The sequence below is a fragment of the Cynocephalus volans genome, chromosome 14 (genome assembly GCF_027409185.1).
Source record: "Cynocephalus volans isolate mCynVol1 chromosome 14, mCynVol1.pri, whole genome shotgun sequence".
NCBI lineage: Eukaryota > Metazoa > Chordata > Mammalia > Dermoptera > Cynocephalidae > Cynocephalus > Cynocephalus volans.
This window is the reverse complement of record NC_084473.1, coordinates 82,429,510-82,447,638: the sequence shown is the minus strand read 5'-3', so window position 1 is coordinate 82,447,638 and position 18,129 is coordinate 82,429,510. Positions and strand designations below refer to the sequence as shown.

The window sequence follows — 18,129 nt, the reverse complement described above, 5'->3', positions numbered from 1 at the left end:
TGCCCAAGCTACTCACCTTGGCCAGTGTAGTATAAAAATAGCCAGACAATATGTAAACAAATTAGCAAGGGTGCATCCTAAAAAATTTAATTGACACAAATTTGAATTTCATATCATTTTCATCTGTCATCTTGTCTTCTTTTGGTTTTTCTGAACTATGTAAAAATTCTAAAACCATTCTTATCTCATGGGCCATACAAAAATAGGCCTTGGTTTGCTGACCAATGCTCTTATTTGCTGACCAGTGCTCTGTATCAACTACTTTGTTTCCCCTCTTCTAACAGTGTATTTTCCACAGGCATGCCTGGACTCCTAACTACTAGATGTACCATGATCATGCCCCATTCTGCCTTATTTTCTCTGTATCTATAGGTCTCATAATCTAGAGTTAACAAGAACTACCTAAGGGAAAATGCATTTTAAATGAAATCCTCCCATTTTAAGGTACTGCTAAATTTCTACATTTTCAATAAAAAACACCTTGATTAGTGTAATACAACCACTCTTCATTATATCATATTGTGTGTGCCCTCTAGCCATGTGTACAAAGTTATGTACAAATACAAGGTATAAAATATGCATGTGACTAACTAGATCACAGTGCTCTCTCCAAATGCTGCCTCTTTTGTATTCCCTGTAGTACCTTCTTCAGAAGAGAAGGTACAATGAGTTGGTAAGTACTTTGGATTTGAATGCCATCATGGAAATGCCTGACTCATGGATACCTATATTTTTACTCTCATCATGGTTCTCATTCTTAGGCCAAGAAAGAAAAAAATGAACCTGAATTTATCTATATAACAAAATACTATGTAGCCATTAAAAATTAATAGGAGAGTATAAAGAGTACATCTAACAATTCAATTCCAAACTAAATGCATATGTATGGTTTTACATAAAAAATAATTTAGGCTATACCCCCAAAGTTTAAAATAACTGCTATCATCTATAAAATCTGACTATATGAAAGGCACTGTTCAAATGCTCATTTAATCCTTTGAGGTAGATAACATCATTATCCACATTTTACAATGACACAGACAGATTAAGCAACTTGCCTCTAAGTAGTGTGATTCAGTAATTTTGTTTCCTTTTTACATGTTAGATTTATCCATCCCCTTTTTGGCAAAAATCATTAATTACTTTCATAACTTAAGAAAGCCTTTTTTAATGTTTTTAAATGAACCTGAGTCTTCAGTCATACCCAGAATTACAAGACTTGGGTTCTTGAGGGACCTTTAAACGCATTCAATAATACCATGTTATAACAACTACTTTTGTGAAGTTTTATTTTTTGTAGAACCCAGTATTCCCAGACGGTCTCCCAGGCAAGTACTAACCAGCACTGACCCTGCTTAGCTTACAAGATCAGATGAGATTGGTCAAGTTCAGGGTGGCATGGCAAAGACTGTGAAGTTTTAGTTCTTACATATTCAACAAATGTTGAATAAATGAGATAAGGCAATCTGTTCAATGATCTATCCAGTGAAAAGAAAAGCTAAATTATTGAAGTCTACATCATTTCTTTTATTTTACCTCATTAGAGACCATAAAAATAATAATTTTGTCTGATCTCCCAACCATGTGAGAGAAAGTCCATTAAAAAAAAAGAAATTATTCTAATGATGATGCTCATGATTAACCACTGTTAAATAAATATTAACCCACAAGTAGTCCAGATCTTTTAACTCTTCTTCTAAGTAAATCTCATTCCTGAGTTCACTCGCTACTCTCCACTTTCTTCCTTTCTGTCCTTTAAACTCCTCAATTTCCCTCCCTCAGATGTTCCCTATCGGAGAATGCTCTCCCACTGCTCTTCAAGTTACTGACTCCTTACCTAACTCCTATGTTTCGCTCAGAATAAGCACTCAACCACTTGCTGAATGAACACTGATAAGAATACTCACCAAGTTTTCTTTCTTGGAATGACTATTTCTTCAATCCCTTAATGTGAAAAATAAAACAAATCAGTTTCCAGATATTACAACTACAAAGGAATACAATGTGTTGGTTTAAAAACAATAGTTGTTTTTTTTTTTATATACCTGTTATATCAGTTCTGTTGACCTTTGGAAGGGTTGTATTTCCAGAATAAAATCTGTAAAAACAAACAAACAAACAAAAAACCTAAAGCCAATACTCACTAATGAAGTTCCCAGCTATGGCATTTTGAGCCCAAATTTTCCTATTACCATAGATCAACTGACTGGATAAATCATGTCAATGCACGCTGAGAGGACATGGCCTGAACAGCATGTTCAAAACGATTAAAGAATGGATACAAGATATGGGCACAAGATGGTCAAAATTTTTTGAAGCAGGCAATCTCATTACATAAAATCAGAGGAAAAAAAAGAAACTTTTTAACATCTCTTGAACAATCTGAGCAGATGGTTTGAAACACAAGGGACTTTCAACTTTGGGGACCCAAAACACTTTGAGGTTAAAAGAAACAATTTAGTGAGCTCCTGCTTTTATATGGATAGTGCCCTGACAGTAAAGGCCTACACCTCACTTACTACTTTTTTACACAAAATATAGAATCACTGGTCCATGACTAAGTTTTAAAATGTCCTGATCACACTAAAAATACAGTCAACACACCATGCAGTTAATGTGCACGATTAATACTATCTTATGTACTCACTTCCTACATGCATCATTATCATTAAGAAAACTCAAGATGTGACTACATAGAAAAATACTTCCTCCACTGGTATCTGGTCTCAGGCATCATTTAAGACAACAATACCTGTCTCTGCTAAATAAGTTTCAGAAAGAGATTAACTCAAATCATGCTATTTGTTTCTCATGACATTAGGACAGATCACCGTTGTCTTGAGGATGAAGGCTGAGGGAGAGATACTGCTGTTAGGCAAAGAAAATGGGTAGAAAAATGTCAATATTGGGCACCAAAAGGTAAAAGAGGATGGGACTGAATGGCAGCATAAAAGCTTCGTAATACCAGGTAAAGGGTTTTCTGTTTTCTTGAGGGGAAATGAGGAGAAGTACATGTAAAAAATATACTGTAAGTTACACCTCACTTACTGCTCATGATTTTTTCAGATGGTTATCAGTACTCCAGTCTACAGATGAGAAAATTTGTCTACTACCATCCTTCTAAAGAAACGGCGAACACTTGACTCTAAAATTCATTTTTTCCCAAGTTTTCACTGCACCTTATTGACCCTCTTATTTCTACAATGCCATTGTTTGTACCGGGTGAAAAAAATTACAAAACTAGGTGAAACATCTTCCAAACAGTACCCATCACAGATCCAAAGAGCGTGGTTCTTTTAGACTTTTACGAAAACTTGATAATTTCTTTGGCCAAAAGTCCACACAAAGTCCTACACAAAGAAGTGATCATACAGGGCCAGCCCATGGCTCACTTGGGAGAGTGTGGTGCTGATAACACCAAGTCCACGGGTTCGGATCTCTATATAGGGATGGCCGGTTGGCTCACTGCGGAGAGCGTGGTGCTGACACCACCAAGTCAAGGGTTAAGATCCCCTTACCGATCATCTTTAAAAAAAAAGAAAAAGAAAAGGAGTGATTACACACTACCTTTATTTGGGAAATCTTATGCGTTCTTCCGTTCCTCCCGATAGGGTTAAAGTAAGGGTGGATACTTTATTTTTAAAATTTAGGTGGCGTTGCTAATAGCCACACTCACAGAAATACAAACTTCACAAAAGCAGGGTCCTAGTTTTCTGGTCAATTTTAACTCTAAGGTATTGCAAACAACCAATAAATAGCTTCCTAATGAATAAATGGGTTTCGAGCCCTGTTTCGAGGCAGTGGCTTCTCGTGCCAGGGATTCGGCGCAAGCGGCCGGTACAGTGCGCATGCGCAACCCACTCCACTGTCCCTAGTTCCACGATTCCCTGGAAAACACAGCACTAAGTTGATTCCATGGTCTTTCTCGTGGATCTCCCAAACTTCTCTTACCTGCAATTGGGTGCCCGTTCACACGAACTTGCCCGCCGAACCGTCAGAGACAGGCAAAGCCCGCTGCGGATTCTCAGCCAGCAAAGGGACATCACCGCCGCCATCTTTGGCTTCTTCGCAGAGCATGCTGGGAAGCATGCCCACGACCTTTAGAGTCACCGAGGGAGGCGGGGCAAGGTGGGCGGGGAACAGCCCAGCTATTGGCTGAAGAGGAAAAAGATGAAAGCAGCCAGGAAATGGAGGTTGAAAGTTCATGGTTGGAAAGATTTCGTCAGGGAAGCTAAAGGCTCAAAACACCTCATTTTCCTCTAAGAAATTTTCTTAGGCCATTCTTTTTATGTCTTATATAACTTTTATTGTTTTCAAAATAAAACGGTGAGTGAGAGTTGTGATACTATTTTCCTGTCCCCCCACAGCAGAAGTGATCTCTCCCACATGAGTATGCCCACTTCCGTTTCCCGCGCGCACGCGCAGTTTGAATCACATGGTGGCTGCTGGCCTGAGGCTGAGTTAAGAAGTCAGCCGTGGAGACTGGAACATCTCTCTGGGTGTCGGAACTGAAAACTGATCTGGAGGATGTTGGGCTCCAAGAACATGCCCTGGCGGCGGCTGCAGGGCATTTCCTTCGGGATGTATTCAGCTGAAGAGCTCAAGTAAGGAGTTTTGGTGGGAAGCATGCAGAGCCTGGCACTTGAGGTCGGCGCCATAAACTAATGTTCCCAGAAGGTCTTGCGCCCAGTCTGTCGTCTAAGTCCATGGTTGTCAAGCGCGTGTCCTGCTGGGATCCGTAGTTCTAGGGAACGTTCCTGGTCCGGCGTGCACTTCTAGAACCCGGTGGGGCTGTGGAGAAGAGTTTGCGTTGGGCCGGTGGGGGAGGGTGTCCTAGATTGCAGCATTATCACCTGCCCGTCTCCTCATTAATTAACAGACGTTTGTGGGATTATTGTAATGTCCCTGACGTGGTTAATTAAGCACGTAATTAGTTTTCTCTGGTTTGTAAAATGATTATCCTTGAAGTCTCAGTTTAGGCGATAAGTTCTGTTTGCCAGGACCCCGCTATATTCTCCGCTTAGTTACTAAATCTCATTAGTCCTCATTTTGATCACGATAGCACTTGACAATCTTGGCTACATCCTCTTGAAACTTCCCTCTCTTCCAGGACCTTATTTTTTCAGGTTATTCTATTTCTGTGACGAGTACTTTTTCCTTTCTACCTTCTTATATCAATCTATCAACGCACAAATATTTATTGAGCATTCACTATTTGCCAGGAACTAAGCTAGGCGTGAATGACACCTTGGTGAACAAGGTCCGTTCCCTTTTAGTCCTCAAATGTTGGTGCTTCTCTAAGTTCTATTATGATCATGTTTATTTTCTTGTCCTAAATGTTGTCCCTGGACAATCTCCCCACTTTCATGTCTGATACTCTCAAATTTAAATCTCCACCCCAAATTTCTTTTCCTGATTTTCGGACTCTTATTCAGCTGTTTTCTGGACATCTTTACTTGAATTTCACACAGAAATCTTAAACTTATACATCAAAAACTCAACATGCACACCACCATCCCCCATAGGGAGAGGAAACTTGCTCCTCCAAAATGGTGTACTTAGTCTAGTGCAAAATGGTCACTAGAAACCAGGAAATAATTCTAGACCTCTCTCTCCTGATATCTCTTTTATTTATTTGGCTCTTACTGTGTGTCACCTACATATCTATTTGTCCTGTACTCTTTTTCTCATCCCTATTGCCACTGCCTTAGATTAAGCCTTTATCTGATGTTTCAATTGTCTTTTCCTTCTACCTTTCTCCCTTACATCTGTCCAGTCCATCCTCCATACAGCTGTCAAAATTATTCTTCTAAAGTGCAAATGTGATACTGTCACCCTTTAAACCCTCTATATTCTCTCAGGTAAATTATACTTTCTTAGCAGTGCCTACAGAGTCTCCTGTGACAAGGCCAATGCTGGTTGTAGCTATAACATCATCATCTAACCCTACCAAACCACTTGCACATTTCGGAAACTGCTGTCATGTTTCAACATCTGGGCCTTTCTTCAAGCTATTCCCTCTTTGTGCAGTGTCCTTTTGTGCCAGAGGGTCCTCCTTCTGTCCCCTGCCCAACACACACACCTGGAGGCTCAATTCAATATCCCTCTGAGGTCATTATACACTTAGTACAGTTGTCTGTTATGGTGCCTTAGTCGCTTTTTTGGGCTTGTTTATGTTTGTCTCCCACCATTAGCCTTAAGCATCCTGTATATCTCATTCCTTTCTTTATCCTCAAGACTGCTTGAATAAATGGACTAATAAGCTCCTGAGCTACAGCTGTGGTATCATTGGTACCAGTGTGCTAGCCCAGAAATTTCAATTATATCATCACAAGCCATAGGTAGATACAGTTTCATCCAAAAGCAAAAATGTTTTAGGTTGCATACATTTTTAGCAAGATAACTGCAGAGTTTTCAAATAGGGAACAACATGAGCAAATTTATACCCATCTGTAATATTGTACACCTATTTGAGTCTAGAGTTGAGCAATTTCAATAATTATGCTGTCTTTTATTGTGCTAGGCTCTAGTGGCTTCCCATCTCACTTGGAGTAAAACCAAGTCTTTAAAAGGGCCTGGAAGGGTCATTCTGGCCCTTGCTACCTATCTGACCTCACCTCTATTCCAGCTACCGTGGCCTTCTTGCAGTTCCCAGTTTACCACAGGCACACACCCACCTCAGGACCTTTGCACTCCCTGTAAAGGGAAGCTCATAAGCATAGGGATTCTTGTCTGTTTCCTCAGCACCTAAAACTATATCTGGCACATAGTAAGCACTCAATAGATATTTAATGAGTGTGTGAATAGATGGATGGGTAAGCTATCTTCAGCACTTGGTGCTTTCAGTCCTTGATGCAGCCATCTATGGTGGTGTCTCTAGTCACAGGAAAGGAAATTTAGGCCCAGAGAATAAAATGTCTCTCTAGGAAGTGTCAAAGGTCATCATCAAATCCAGTCTGTTGGTCTCAAACTCTGTACTCTCCAAGGGAATCCTTACTGGTTTCCCCCCACTCTGTTCCACTCCTGTAATGGTGAGAGGGACTTTCTCCTTTACTCCAGCAAAGAGAGAGGAACTTTGTTTCAGGTGCTATATTTATATACATTTTCTTCTGATCATCCTAATAGAGCTGCTGCAAGTGCCCGAATTGTAAGTGAGAAAAAAGTTAAGTAGTTATCAAAGGTCACAATAGAATGAAAAGGCAACCCATGGAATAGGAGATAATATTTGTAAATCCTATCTGATAAGAGATTAAAATCCAGAATATATAAAGAACTCCTACAACTTAACAACAAAAAAACCCTGATTTAAAAATGGGCAAAGGACTTGAATAGACATTTCTTCAAGAAAGATATACAAATAGCCAAGAAGCACATGAAAAGATGCTCAGCATCACTAATTTTAGGAAAATGTAAATCAAAACCACACTGAGATACCACCTCAAACCCCTTAGGACAGTTGCTATAAAAAAAAAAAACCCACCAGAAAATAACAAGTGTTGATGAGTATGTGGCGAAAGTGGAACCCTTGTATGCTGATCTAGCCATTTTGATTCTGGGGTTTAGGCCCAAAGAATTGAAAATAGGGATTCAAAGAGAGATTTGTACACCTATGCTCATAGCAGCATTATTCATGGTAGCCAGAAAGTGAAAACCACTCAAGTGTCTACCACCAAGAGTCGATAAACAAGATGTGGTATATACATATGATGGAATATTATTCAGCCCTGAAAAAGAAGGGAATTCTGACACATCTTTTAACGTGGGTGAGATTTAAGGACATTATGCTCAGTGAAATAAGCCAGTCACAAAAGGAGAGGTACTATATGATTCCACTTATATAAGGCACGTATTCAGATTAATAGAAATAAAGTAAAAGGGTGTTTGCCAGGAGGTAGGCAGTAGAGGGGAACAGGGAGTTACTGTATAATGGGTACAGAGTTTCAGTTTTGCAGGATGAAGAGTTCTGGAGGTGGATGGCGATGATGGCAGCACAATGTGAATGTACTTAATACCACTGAACTATACTCTTAAAAATGGCTAAGATGGTACATTTTTTGTTATGTATATTTTATCACAATTTCAAAAACTAAGATTAAAAACAAAAAGCTAAGTAGTTTGTTCAGTGTAACCCAATTCAAGGTTGCAGGTGTACTCCAGGTTTGTGGGAAGAGACCACACATACAGCATCAGATTAGATTAAGTTTCTCATGAAATTAGTTTATTGGCAGCAAGGTGCTCACATATAGACAAGAGCCACAGCTATAGGCCTGTCTCCGTTTAACCTTGGCCCTCAGAGTGACACTGGCCATGCAGCATAGAATCTTCCAGATCTGAACAGCATAGCTCTTGAAGGACCACCATCATTTTACGCTCAGTACATAGATCACCATTTATGAAGAACTTAACACTATTATTGTGCTTAATTAAAGGGAATGTTTACATCAATAGGGGGCTGTCCTCCCCAGCAAGGCCCCACCCTCAGGTTTCTTCTAGGGTGTGAGATTGGGATGGTTTCTTTGTCCTTATCTATTTTCTAAAACAGAAAAAAGTTTAAAAAGCAAAGTTGGCTTTCTAAGAGTAGTTGTTTAAGTGTCCTGTGGGAGTCCCCTTTAAATCAAACATAAAATGTGATGAAACCTTTTGTAAAACAAGTTATATTTCTCAGAGGTTTGAAAATTTGTGTTTATTTTCTTGAATTTACTATTGCTTCTGTACAGGGATTATTGTATCAGTCCCCTTCATTGGACTGTGAGGCTCTGGAGTTACGTCTGGTCAATATCCCACCTCCCCTGTGTTCTGACTCCATCACCTGCATTAAATCACCTAACTATTTTGAGCCTCAGTTCCCTCCTCTGAAAAATGCATGTAGTGATACCCATCTCACAGGGTTAAGACCAAGACCAAGACTAAATACAGGTTGAGCAACCTTAATCCGAAGTCTGAAATGCCCCCAAATTTGAAACTTTTTGAGCACTGCCATGACATTCAAAAGTCTTGCTCAAAGGAAATGCTCATGGGAACATTTTGGATTTTGGATTTTCAAATTAGGGATTGCTCAACTAGTAAGTATATACAGATGTTCCAAAATCCAGAAAAGTCTGAAATCTGGAACACTTCTGGTCCCAAGCATTTTGGATAAGGGATGCTCGATCTGTCATGGTACTTATAAAGCACTCATTGCGTAGTAGGTGCTTAAGTCCTTTTGTAAACAGTCTTCCAATGTACTCAGGGCAAGCTTTGCTCTGCATCTGTTTTTTAAAGATGTTGCCACTTACTCATTTAGTATATGTTTGTGGCATTACCATTGTGTGCTGGCTCTGCGCTAAGGGTTGGGATGCAGTGGTGAGCAAGGCAGACAGATTCTGCCCTCTGGAGCTGTCACTGTGTCTGAGGAAACACATTAAGTACAGATTGAGCATCCCTACTCTGAAAATCCGAAATCTGAAATGCTCCAAAATCCAAAACATTTTGAGTGCCAACATGACGCTCAAAGGAAATGCTCCCTGGAACATTTTGGATTTCAGACTTTTGGGTTAGGGATGTTGATGCTCATTGATGTGTGTTCTGCAAATATTCCAAAATTTGAAACATTTATGGTCTCAAGCATTTTGTGTAAGGAATACTCAACCTGTTCTCACTTTTTAAAAAAATTTCCTTTATATGAAAGCAAAGAATAGGCAAAACTAATTTATAAGTTTACAAAATAAGAAAAGCTAACTTTGTGAAGTATTGCCTGAGAAGAGGCATGAGGAAGCTATCTAGGGTATGGAAACACCACATCTTAGTCTGAGTGATGGTTATTCAGGTGGATTTATGTCAGTGAAATCTTAAAAAAAATTTTTTTATTAGCATAGTCATTATTATAAATCATGCTTATTCTTTATGCCCCTTATCCAATCTCTCTCCAGTCCCCTTCCCTCTAATAACCATAGATTTGCTCTCTCTGATAGATTAACTGTTTCTCTGTTGATTTGTTGCCTAGTCAATCTGTCCAGTGCTGAGAGAGGCATGTTCAGGTGCCTTACTGTTATCGTAGAGCAGATGCTCCTTCTATTACTCTGGCGTGTGCTTTGTGGAGGGAGACATCCTCTTCTTTTTGTTTTGTTCTCTGCTGGTGACTTTCCTTGTGTCGATGAATTTGAGTGTCTGGTGGGCCACCTGCATGGTGACTGGGACTACTTCTATGGAGACTAGCTGCTTTTGCACCAGCCGTGGCAATTGCGGTGGCTTTGGAGGGCTACCCACGTGGAAATGGTGTTTTTGGTATGCTCTTTACCTTGTTGCCAGGAGGGTTTGGCTTTCTCCGGCTCCTGTCTTGGGACCCTGGCAGGGCCCTGCGGTAGCCTCAACCTATGCTCACTTGACTACAGTTTTGTAAATGCCAAAAAGGAAACACAGAGGTTGGTAACCATAGTTTTTCTTTGGTCTTTTTAAATATTCTTAGGAAATTAAGTGTTAAATCCATTACAAACCCTCGGTACCTGGACAGCCTGGGGAACCCGTCAGCGAATGGCCTGTATGATTTAGCTTTGGGCCCTGCCGATTCCAAAGAGGTGTGCTCCACCTGCGTGCAGGACTTCAACAACTGCTCCGGGCACCTGGGCCACATTGAGCTCCCGCTCACGGTGTACAACCCTCTCCTCTTCGACGTATGTGCTGCCCTGGATGTGTGGGTCTTTGGGGCTGCTGGTGGGATCTGTGAATGCTGCCTCCCTCCCTACAAGACATGCCTGAGGAGGTTGAGCTCCTGACACTTTGCATTAAAGCATTCTTTAGAATCAGATTTAAAACCTTGAGGAGCCAAAGACAATAACTTCAACTTATGCTGTAGCCTTAACTAAATGAATTTCAGTTTAATTCAAGTTGAGAAAATCTGCAGCTTGATTCTGTTCATGTTGTGGGGAGAGTTTCAGTTCATCCCCTGTACCTTTTGTTTCAGGGGCTTTGTGCCCTTCAGACATCTAGGTGGCACCTCCCTGGTACAAGAGGGAACTTCAGTGTTCCCAAAGCCTTGCTGAGCCGTTCGGCTCTTCCATAGTAGCAGGAGAAGCAAAACCCCAGAAAGCCCAACAGTAAGATCAGAATGAAGCTACTGTCTAGAGTTCTACTTGTACATGTTCAGCTGTTTATATCACTAACCTAGCCTCTAGGATTTTTTTTTAAGGTACGTAGATGATGGTATGCATGGACATGATTTTTGTCTGTTAATTGTATTAAAGAAAGAATTGTCTTAGAATACTTGGAATAAAATAAAGGTAGTTCCCTACCTCAGACTATATACCTAAAGTAAATTTCAAATTTTAATGGATTAAAATGAAAGCATAAAAGAAAATATAGAGGACTATTTATCTAGTTCTTCGGGTCGAAAAGGCCTTTCTAAGCATATGGGCTGAAGCAGAATTCTCAAAGGAGTAGACTGCGTAAACTCGTGACTACACTGAAAATCACTGTGACTGCTATATCTCTTTCTAAATGCTATTTTTTTTGTTCTCTCTTCAGAAACTCTACCTGCTGCTCCGGGGCTCTTGTTTAAACTGCCACTTGCTGACCTGTCCCCGGGCTGTGATTCACCTCTTGGTCTGCCAGCTGAGGGTTCTGGAAGTCGGGGCCCTACAAGCAATATACGAGCTCGAGCGAATTCTGAACAGGGTATGTGGAGAGTGGCGGTCATGGAAGTCAGGAAAGCCACCATGATGGGGAACAAGAGATGTGTCTGTGTTGTCCCTCATTGGCATCCTAGTAGTCATCAGAATGTTTGATCTTTATATCTTATAACTGAATAATAGCTAGATGAGGAAGCATGAAGCTCTAAGAGTAATTGAAGAAATGTTCATGAAAACGACATGAAATACCATTTAACTCTTAGTGAGCATTTTTTCCTGGGATTTAGGATCTAGTCAGGGTTATGCATTGCTTTTGGTTGTTAAATCTCTTTGGTCTATTTTAATGTAGAACATTTTAGTGTAGAAAACTTGTTTTGTGATATTGACTTTTTTTGAAAACTCAGGGCCTGTTGTCCAATAGGATTTTTCACATTCTTGATTGTCAGAGTATTTCCTCATTTGATTCACATTTTGGCAAGAATACAACCTACATAATAAAGGATACTTCATATTGCATCATTTTAGGAAGCACATGATGTCAGGTTGTTCCAGTATTGGTAATGTTAAGTTTAGTTACTTTTGGATAAGGTGGTGATCACCAGATCTCTCTATTATAAAGATAACATTTTTCTTTTTTTTTTTAAAGATGACGAGTAAGGGGATCTTAACCCTTGACTCGGTGTTGTCAGCACCATACTCTCCCAAGTGAGCTAACCGGCCATCCCTATATAGGAATCTGAACCTGTGGCCTTGGTGTTATCAGCACCACACTCTCCCGAGTGAGCCATGGGCCAGCACTCTTTTCTTTCTTTTTTTTTTTTTTTTTTGGCAGCTAACCAATATGGGTATCTAGCATTTTTCTTTTTGTATTTAGTATTTTAGGTTTTCTGGTACTATTATAAGTACCTTATTTAAAATTTTGTTTTGTCTTTGTTGGTATATCAAAATATTTCTTTGTATGAAGTATCTGGCAAATTGTCTCAGCAATCTAATACTTTATCCATAGGTACTTTTAGATTTTCAACACAGTCATTTCATCTGCAAATAATGGAAGTTTTGTTCCTTCCCAGTCCTTATACCTTTTGTTTCTTTTGCTTACCCTATTTTGGTGGCTAGGATCTATGTTAAAGTGATAATGGATGTCCTCGACTTGTTTCTTGTTACACAGAGAAAGCTTTCCCCTTTCTCCTTCCCATCTCCCTTCCTGAATACTTCTGTCCTAAAGACATTAGGTGGGCAGAGCAAGGCGGGATTCCACACAGAGGTATGGCCCAGTGTGGGGTGTCTGAGCCCCAGCAGGGCGAGGAAAGTGTCCCAGCACTGGGACTCCACCTGAGCAGAGTGGGTTCCTAGCTTGTTGTGTTTGGTCGGGGGAGGGGAGATTGATGGTATTCTGTTAGATTACTATCCTTGCACTAGCTTTGGGCTTTTATTTCTGTCTTCTACACCATTTGAAGGCTTCGAAATGAAAAGTTCAAAATTGCTGATTGGAAAATGTGCCCAATGCCAGTGCTGCCATGTCACAGCGCTCCAGGGAGCATGGTGGATGACTATGTTGGTGTCTTTCCCAGGAGCACATGAGGACACTGTATGATGCCTGCATCAACGCAGATGAGGCTGCAGCTCTTTGACCTTGCTAGATTCCTATTTCTCCTTCACTTTGGTCTGGTTACTCCTCACTGTCCTGTCAGTCCTTCAGAGCATTAAGATTTTAAAAGTATTTCATCCTGTCTGGCAGTCTTGATTTGGTCTGAATAATCTAACCCACTGTTATTCGAAGGAGGATATTCTCTTGCTTGATTTTTTTGAACAGCAATATTGCCTCAACTTTTTGAAAATGCAACGTAGTGGCTGTGGTTTGTTCTTCTCGTCTCAAACTCATCCCTTTTGCCCTCGAAGCAGCTGGCCCAGTGTGCTGCTCTTCAGACGCATGCTTACTTTACTGCCGTAACGGGTTTCCTCTTTATTTTTCAGTTTCTGGAAGAAAACGCTGATCCTTCTGCCTTCGAAATTCAAGAAGAGTTAGAAAAGTACACAACCAAAATTGTGCAGAACAACCTCCTGGGGTCCCAGGGCGCATATGTGAGTTACCACTATCTTTTCCCGTTAACACTGTTTTTAGCGTAATTATCACAGTTCCTGCTGCACTGTCATTTGCATGTACTTTCGGCTTCCCAAGCTAGACCTGGCTTTGAACCGCAGCAGCTTTGCCTCTTACGAGTCCTGTGACCTCTCAAATTACATAACTGTCCCTGAGTGTCCATTTCCTCATCTTGAATGCCTGCCTTCAGGACCGATGAGAGGATTAGGCAAAATTAGGTGGTTTAGGTAGAGCAGTAAGGATCCACTTTGAGAGTAGCATCCATGCCCTTTTCTTCTTTCTCTCTCCAGTGCTTTCTCTCAAAACCACTGTTACCTCATCCTCCCCTCCATAGCACCCGTGTAAGTATTCATTTGTTCAGCGAATGAATGAATGGGGTGGATAATCAGCCCACGATCCTAATCTTGAAATCTGATTCATGCACATCCACCTTTTGCACCAGAGATTCTGATTTAATTTGTCTAGGGTAGGGCCCAAGTGGAGGTTACAGGGGATCCTAGTGGTTCCTCTTTGCAGCCAGGCTTAGAACCCCTCATGTTGCCTGACTCAGATGTGCCTTCCTCAGAACCCTGAGGTCCATCTGAGGGAGGGAACGGTGAGGGTACACCTGCTGTGTCCAGACAGGTTTATTTAAAAAGTTAGTCACTAGTGTTTATTGAGTACTCACTGTGTTCCAAGCCCCCCGCTGTATTCATCATCTCTTATCATGAAACCACTTCATGCTGCTGAGGTGGTCACTATTCTTACTCCCGCATTGTGAGTGAAGGAACTTAAGGCTTAAAAGCAGTCACTCAGTCATTGGCAGAGCTTAGTGTATTAGGGTTCTGTGCACAATTTTGTTTAAGAAAGTTGGCGTGGTTTCCTCTGGTTAAAAATAAAAGTTGAAAACCACAAATGAATACATATTGGCTTCTCTTCAAAACGGCACTCCAGAGTTCTCTGACTTTTCTTAACAGGTGAAAAATGTGTGTGAGAGCAGGAGCATGATCCTTGCTTACTTCTGGAAGGCACATATGACTGCCAAGCGATGTCCTCACTGCAAGTGAGTATTGGGGCACTTGCCTTTCTCTCTCCCCAAGTGAGAAATGTCTGACCAGTCACTCACAGCTATTTAGTGTCTTATTGGGTTTTTTTCTCTCCTCAATCACAACTGTTCTCCTGCGCAGGACTGGACGGTCAGTTATCCGAAAGGAGCACAACAGCAAGTTAACGGTCACGTATCCGGCCATGGTGCACAGGAAAGCCGACCAGAAGGACACAGAGCCCCTGGGTAATCAGGCTGGGTCCTGGGAGGTGCTCCTCGGCCACGTTTCTCATGCGTGGCCATCCATGTGTTCCGAACCTTAGGAATACCTGGTCCTCTTCGACACCTGTTTCTCTTCTGTGTGTGTGTGTGGTGGGCTGGTGGAGGCCTCTTAGGGCTGGAGGGGACCCTGTGAGTGCCCAGCCCAGGCCTGTCACACAGGAGAACTGATGGGTGAGGCTGTGTTATGAGGCAGTGCTCCACAGGTGCCTCTTGCCTTACATGGTTGTTTTTCTAAAAGATTTTTTAGGAAAAATTAAACAATTTACCTGGCAAATATTTTGAAACATTTGATTGTAAAACAAGTGTGGATTTATTTTGGAGTAAAATGTAGGTGAATAATTTTTAAGAAACATTGCAAGAATTTAACAAAAAGTTAGCGCCTCCCACAGGCTTCTCCTGGCTGTTCACTCTAATCCCCAGGGATAGGGTCCCCCCTCAGCTCTGCTCTGCTCTTGGGGTACTTCAGAAAAAATGAAAAAGACTGAGTACTCCCACTTTTTAAGGCTTGTTTAAACACATTTTTTGTTTCTTATTCTGAAGTAGTGAAAATTAAATAAGGTATTCTGTGTGAAGTACTGAAACCAGTACTTGCTATGTAGTATGTGCTCTGTAGATGCTAACTATTTATATTTTATTATATCATCAACATGGCAGGGTACAAAAAGCACAACCTGCAATTGACACTCGGCTCTGCCACTTATTGTGAGTCGCTGAGAGAAAACTACTTTTTGGAGCTTCAATTTCAACTCTATAAATTACATGCATGAAATTTCATAGCAGATAATGTTACCAAACCTTTTTGCAGGGCTCGAGAATACAGGATAGGCAGGGAAATAAGTTCCCCTCCTGGAATTTGTATGCTGTATCTTTTATGATGAATATTCTGATGATGCCTAGATTATTTTTAAATAAGCCTTTTATTTTAGAATGACTGTAGATTTACAGAAGAGTAACACATAGTACAGAGAGTTCCCATGTACTCTTTGCTCAGTTTGCCTAATGTAACATCTTAGATTGCCTAATATAACATACTACAAATTTAACATTGGTACAATACTATTAACTAAATTACAGACTTTATTTGAATTTGTTCAGCTTTTCTGGTAATGTCCTTTTTTATATTCCAGGATCTAATCCAGGATACCATACTGCATTTAGAAAGCCTGTTTAATTTTGTTTAATGGTTACCAGCACCACAAGAGTGGATTTTCTTACACTTACCTGTGAATAGCCCTTAAAACAATTTTCTCTTAACACTGGTTGGGAATTGCTGCTATAGCCCTTAGGATGCCTTAGAAAATGTTCTTAGATTGAGAACAGAGATGGTCGGAATTCTAGAGGTAACTGTTTCTTTGGGGCAAATGTCCAGCAGTTAAGTAGTCTTTCAATGCCTTTGCCAAACCCTTTCTTCTGAACTAATCATCACTACAGCCGTGAGACTACGATGGTGCAGCCAGAAGTCTGTGCATTAGAAACAAGAAGACAGTAGCCTTTGACAGCTCCAGGATTGGGTTTTTAGTATTTAGCAAACATTTATTTGTTGGGCACTCAGCGTCCTGCCACGGACCTTGTGTGTGGTTGAGCACAGTGCCAAGATGGAGACCAGAACATGCGGCCTCTGCTGTCAGAGGAGGCTGCAGGTGACACAGTTGAATAACTCCAGGGAGCAGACGGTGTGGAGGCAGGCGAGCATTCTGATCATGGCTCTGGCTATGTTCCTGGTACCAGAGGGAGCCAAGAAGTGAGGCCTGTGCTTAAATGGTCCCCACAGATTGGTGAAGCCGCAGGAGTGCTACAAGTTTGTGAGATGTTGCGTACACTCCAGTGTGCTCCCTGAGCCTCATAAAGCTCATTAGCATTTAAAATAAGAGTTCTTAAGCAGAGACACTCCCACCCAGGCCTTCCCAGGGTGGGAATGCACAATGCACAATGTGCCGAGAGAATGCACATTGGAGAGGCTCTGAAATCCCAGCTAGACATATTTCGTTGCAGGCTGCAGAGGTGTCTTGTTAGGAGGGGTGCAGCCCATGTGAGGAGGTGGCCTCCCTCAGGTCTCCTGTGGTGTTGAGATCCTATGTTTGCCTTCACGGTGACTAAACTGTGGTGGAGGTACTGCTGGGATGGGAGCTGGGGAGATTGGACCTATCTTCCTCAGCCCTTCAAACGTCTTTAATGGGAAAGAAAGTTCAGGTACTCATTCCCAGAAATGCCCACAGAATTGTTCTTTAGGTTAATGGGGTCTGTTTTTTCATGGTGAATGTACGTAGTTTTCTAATGCTGTGCTTATCCCTGAGGGTCAAAGCCACTCTTCATGCTTTCTTCAGTTGCAGCAACAAAATGTTTTGCTTTTGTAAAACTTTAAATGTGCAGACTCCTTGGCCTCACAATTCCACTTCTTCAACTTTATCCTGAGGAATTAGAATACCCACAGTATTGTCTGAGTAGATTAAAATTGGATATGACTTAAATGTTTATTAATAGAGATTAGTTAAATAAATCATGACACATTTATTAATTGTTATTCAAGTAAGAGATTTCTCTAAAAACTTGTGATGACATATTCTCTGTAGATTATGAAGAAACTAGTTGGAGAATTGGAAATGGAATTAAGCTAGATTTTAAAAGTGAAAAAGGCAGTAGTGAGATTTCTAAGTATAGATTATCTTAGGATATTTTGAACATTGGTGACTATATGACATCTGTTGTGTGCTAGACACCATGTCCGGTGTTAGTGACACATCCAAAGCATAGTTCCTGCCCTGATAAGTACCTAAAAAAGGGAAATAGAGCAGTGCTTGATTTCAGTGAACGCGTCCCAGAAAAGGTTGAGAGTTTTGAACCTAGAGGATCATACTGCTTAATTATCCTTGTTAATCATTTAAGTATGTGGAGCCTGGCCTCCTAAATGGCAGCCCGAAGACTGATTTTCTAACTTAATCTGGATATATCTGGTAGACAGTATCTCAGGGTGATCATGCTTAGTCTACTACTCACTTACTGGTATGACATTTGTGAAAAGAAATCAATATATGTTTACCCATAAAAATGTTCACACTCATTTATCCATAATTCTACTTCTTTGAACCTTTCTGGTAAAAGCCATGTGTGTAAAGATTTAT

The 18,129-nt window shown here is 40.8% G+C and overlaps 2 protein-coding genes across 7 annotated transcripts in view; one reads left to right on the top strand and one right to left on the bottom strand.

Moving 5' to 3' along the window:
• The window catches only part of PTCD3 (pentatricopeptide repeat domain 3), a 35,799-nt gene extending 31,737 nt beyond the window's left edge, over positions 1-4,062 (bottom strand). For both annotated transcript variants that reach the window (XM_063078701.1, XM_063078702.1), the window contains exons 1-3: positions 3,952-4,062; positions 2,046-2,098; positions 1,908-1,944 (exon numbers count right to left, since the gene is read on the bottom strand). In XM_063078701.1, coding sequence (XP_062934771.1) covers positions 1,908-1,944; positions 2,046-2,098; positions 3,952-4,055 — 194 coding nt within the window. In that variant the 5' untranslated portion in view covers positions 4,056-4,062. The remainder of the gene's footprint in view (positions 1-1,907; positions 1,945-2,045; positions 2,099-3,951) is intronic.
• Positions 4,063-4,439: 377 nt separating this feature from the next.
• Positions 4,440-18,129, top strand: part of POLR1A (RNA polymerase I subunit A) — an 80,589-nt gene continuing 66,899 nt past the window's right edge. For all 5 annotated transcript variants that reach the window (XR_010021647.1, XR_010021646.1, XR_010021648.1 and 2 more), the window contains exons 1-6: positions 4,440-4,604; positions 10,445-10,649; positions 11,500-11,649; positions 13,578-13,685; positions 14,661-14,746; positions 14,871-14,974. Coding sequence is in view for 2 of the 5 variants with exons in the window: in XM_063078095.1 (XP_062934165.1) it covers positions 4,528-4,604; positions 10,445-10,649; positions 11,500-11,649; positions 13,578-13,685; positions 14,661-14,746; positions 14,871-14,974 (730 nt within the window). In the remaining 3 variants the exon portion in view is untranslated. The remainder of the gene's footprint in view (positions 4,605-10,444; positions 10,650-11,499; positions 11,650-13,577; positions 13,686-14,660; positions 14,747-14,870; positions 14,975-18,129) is intronic.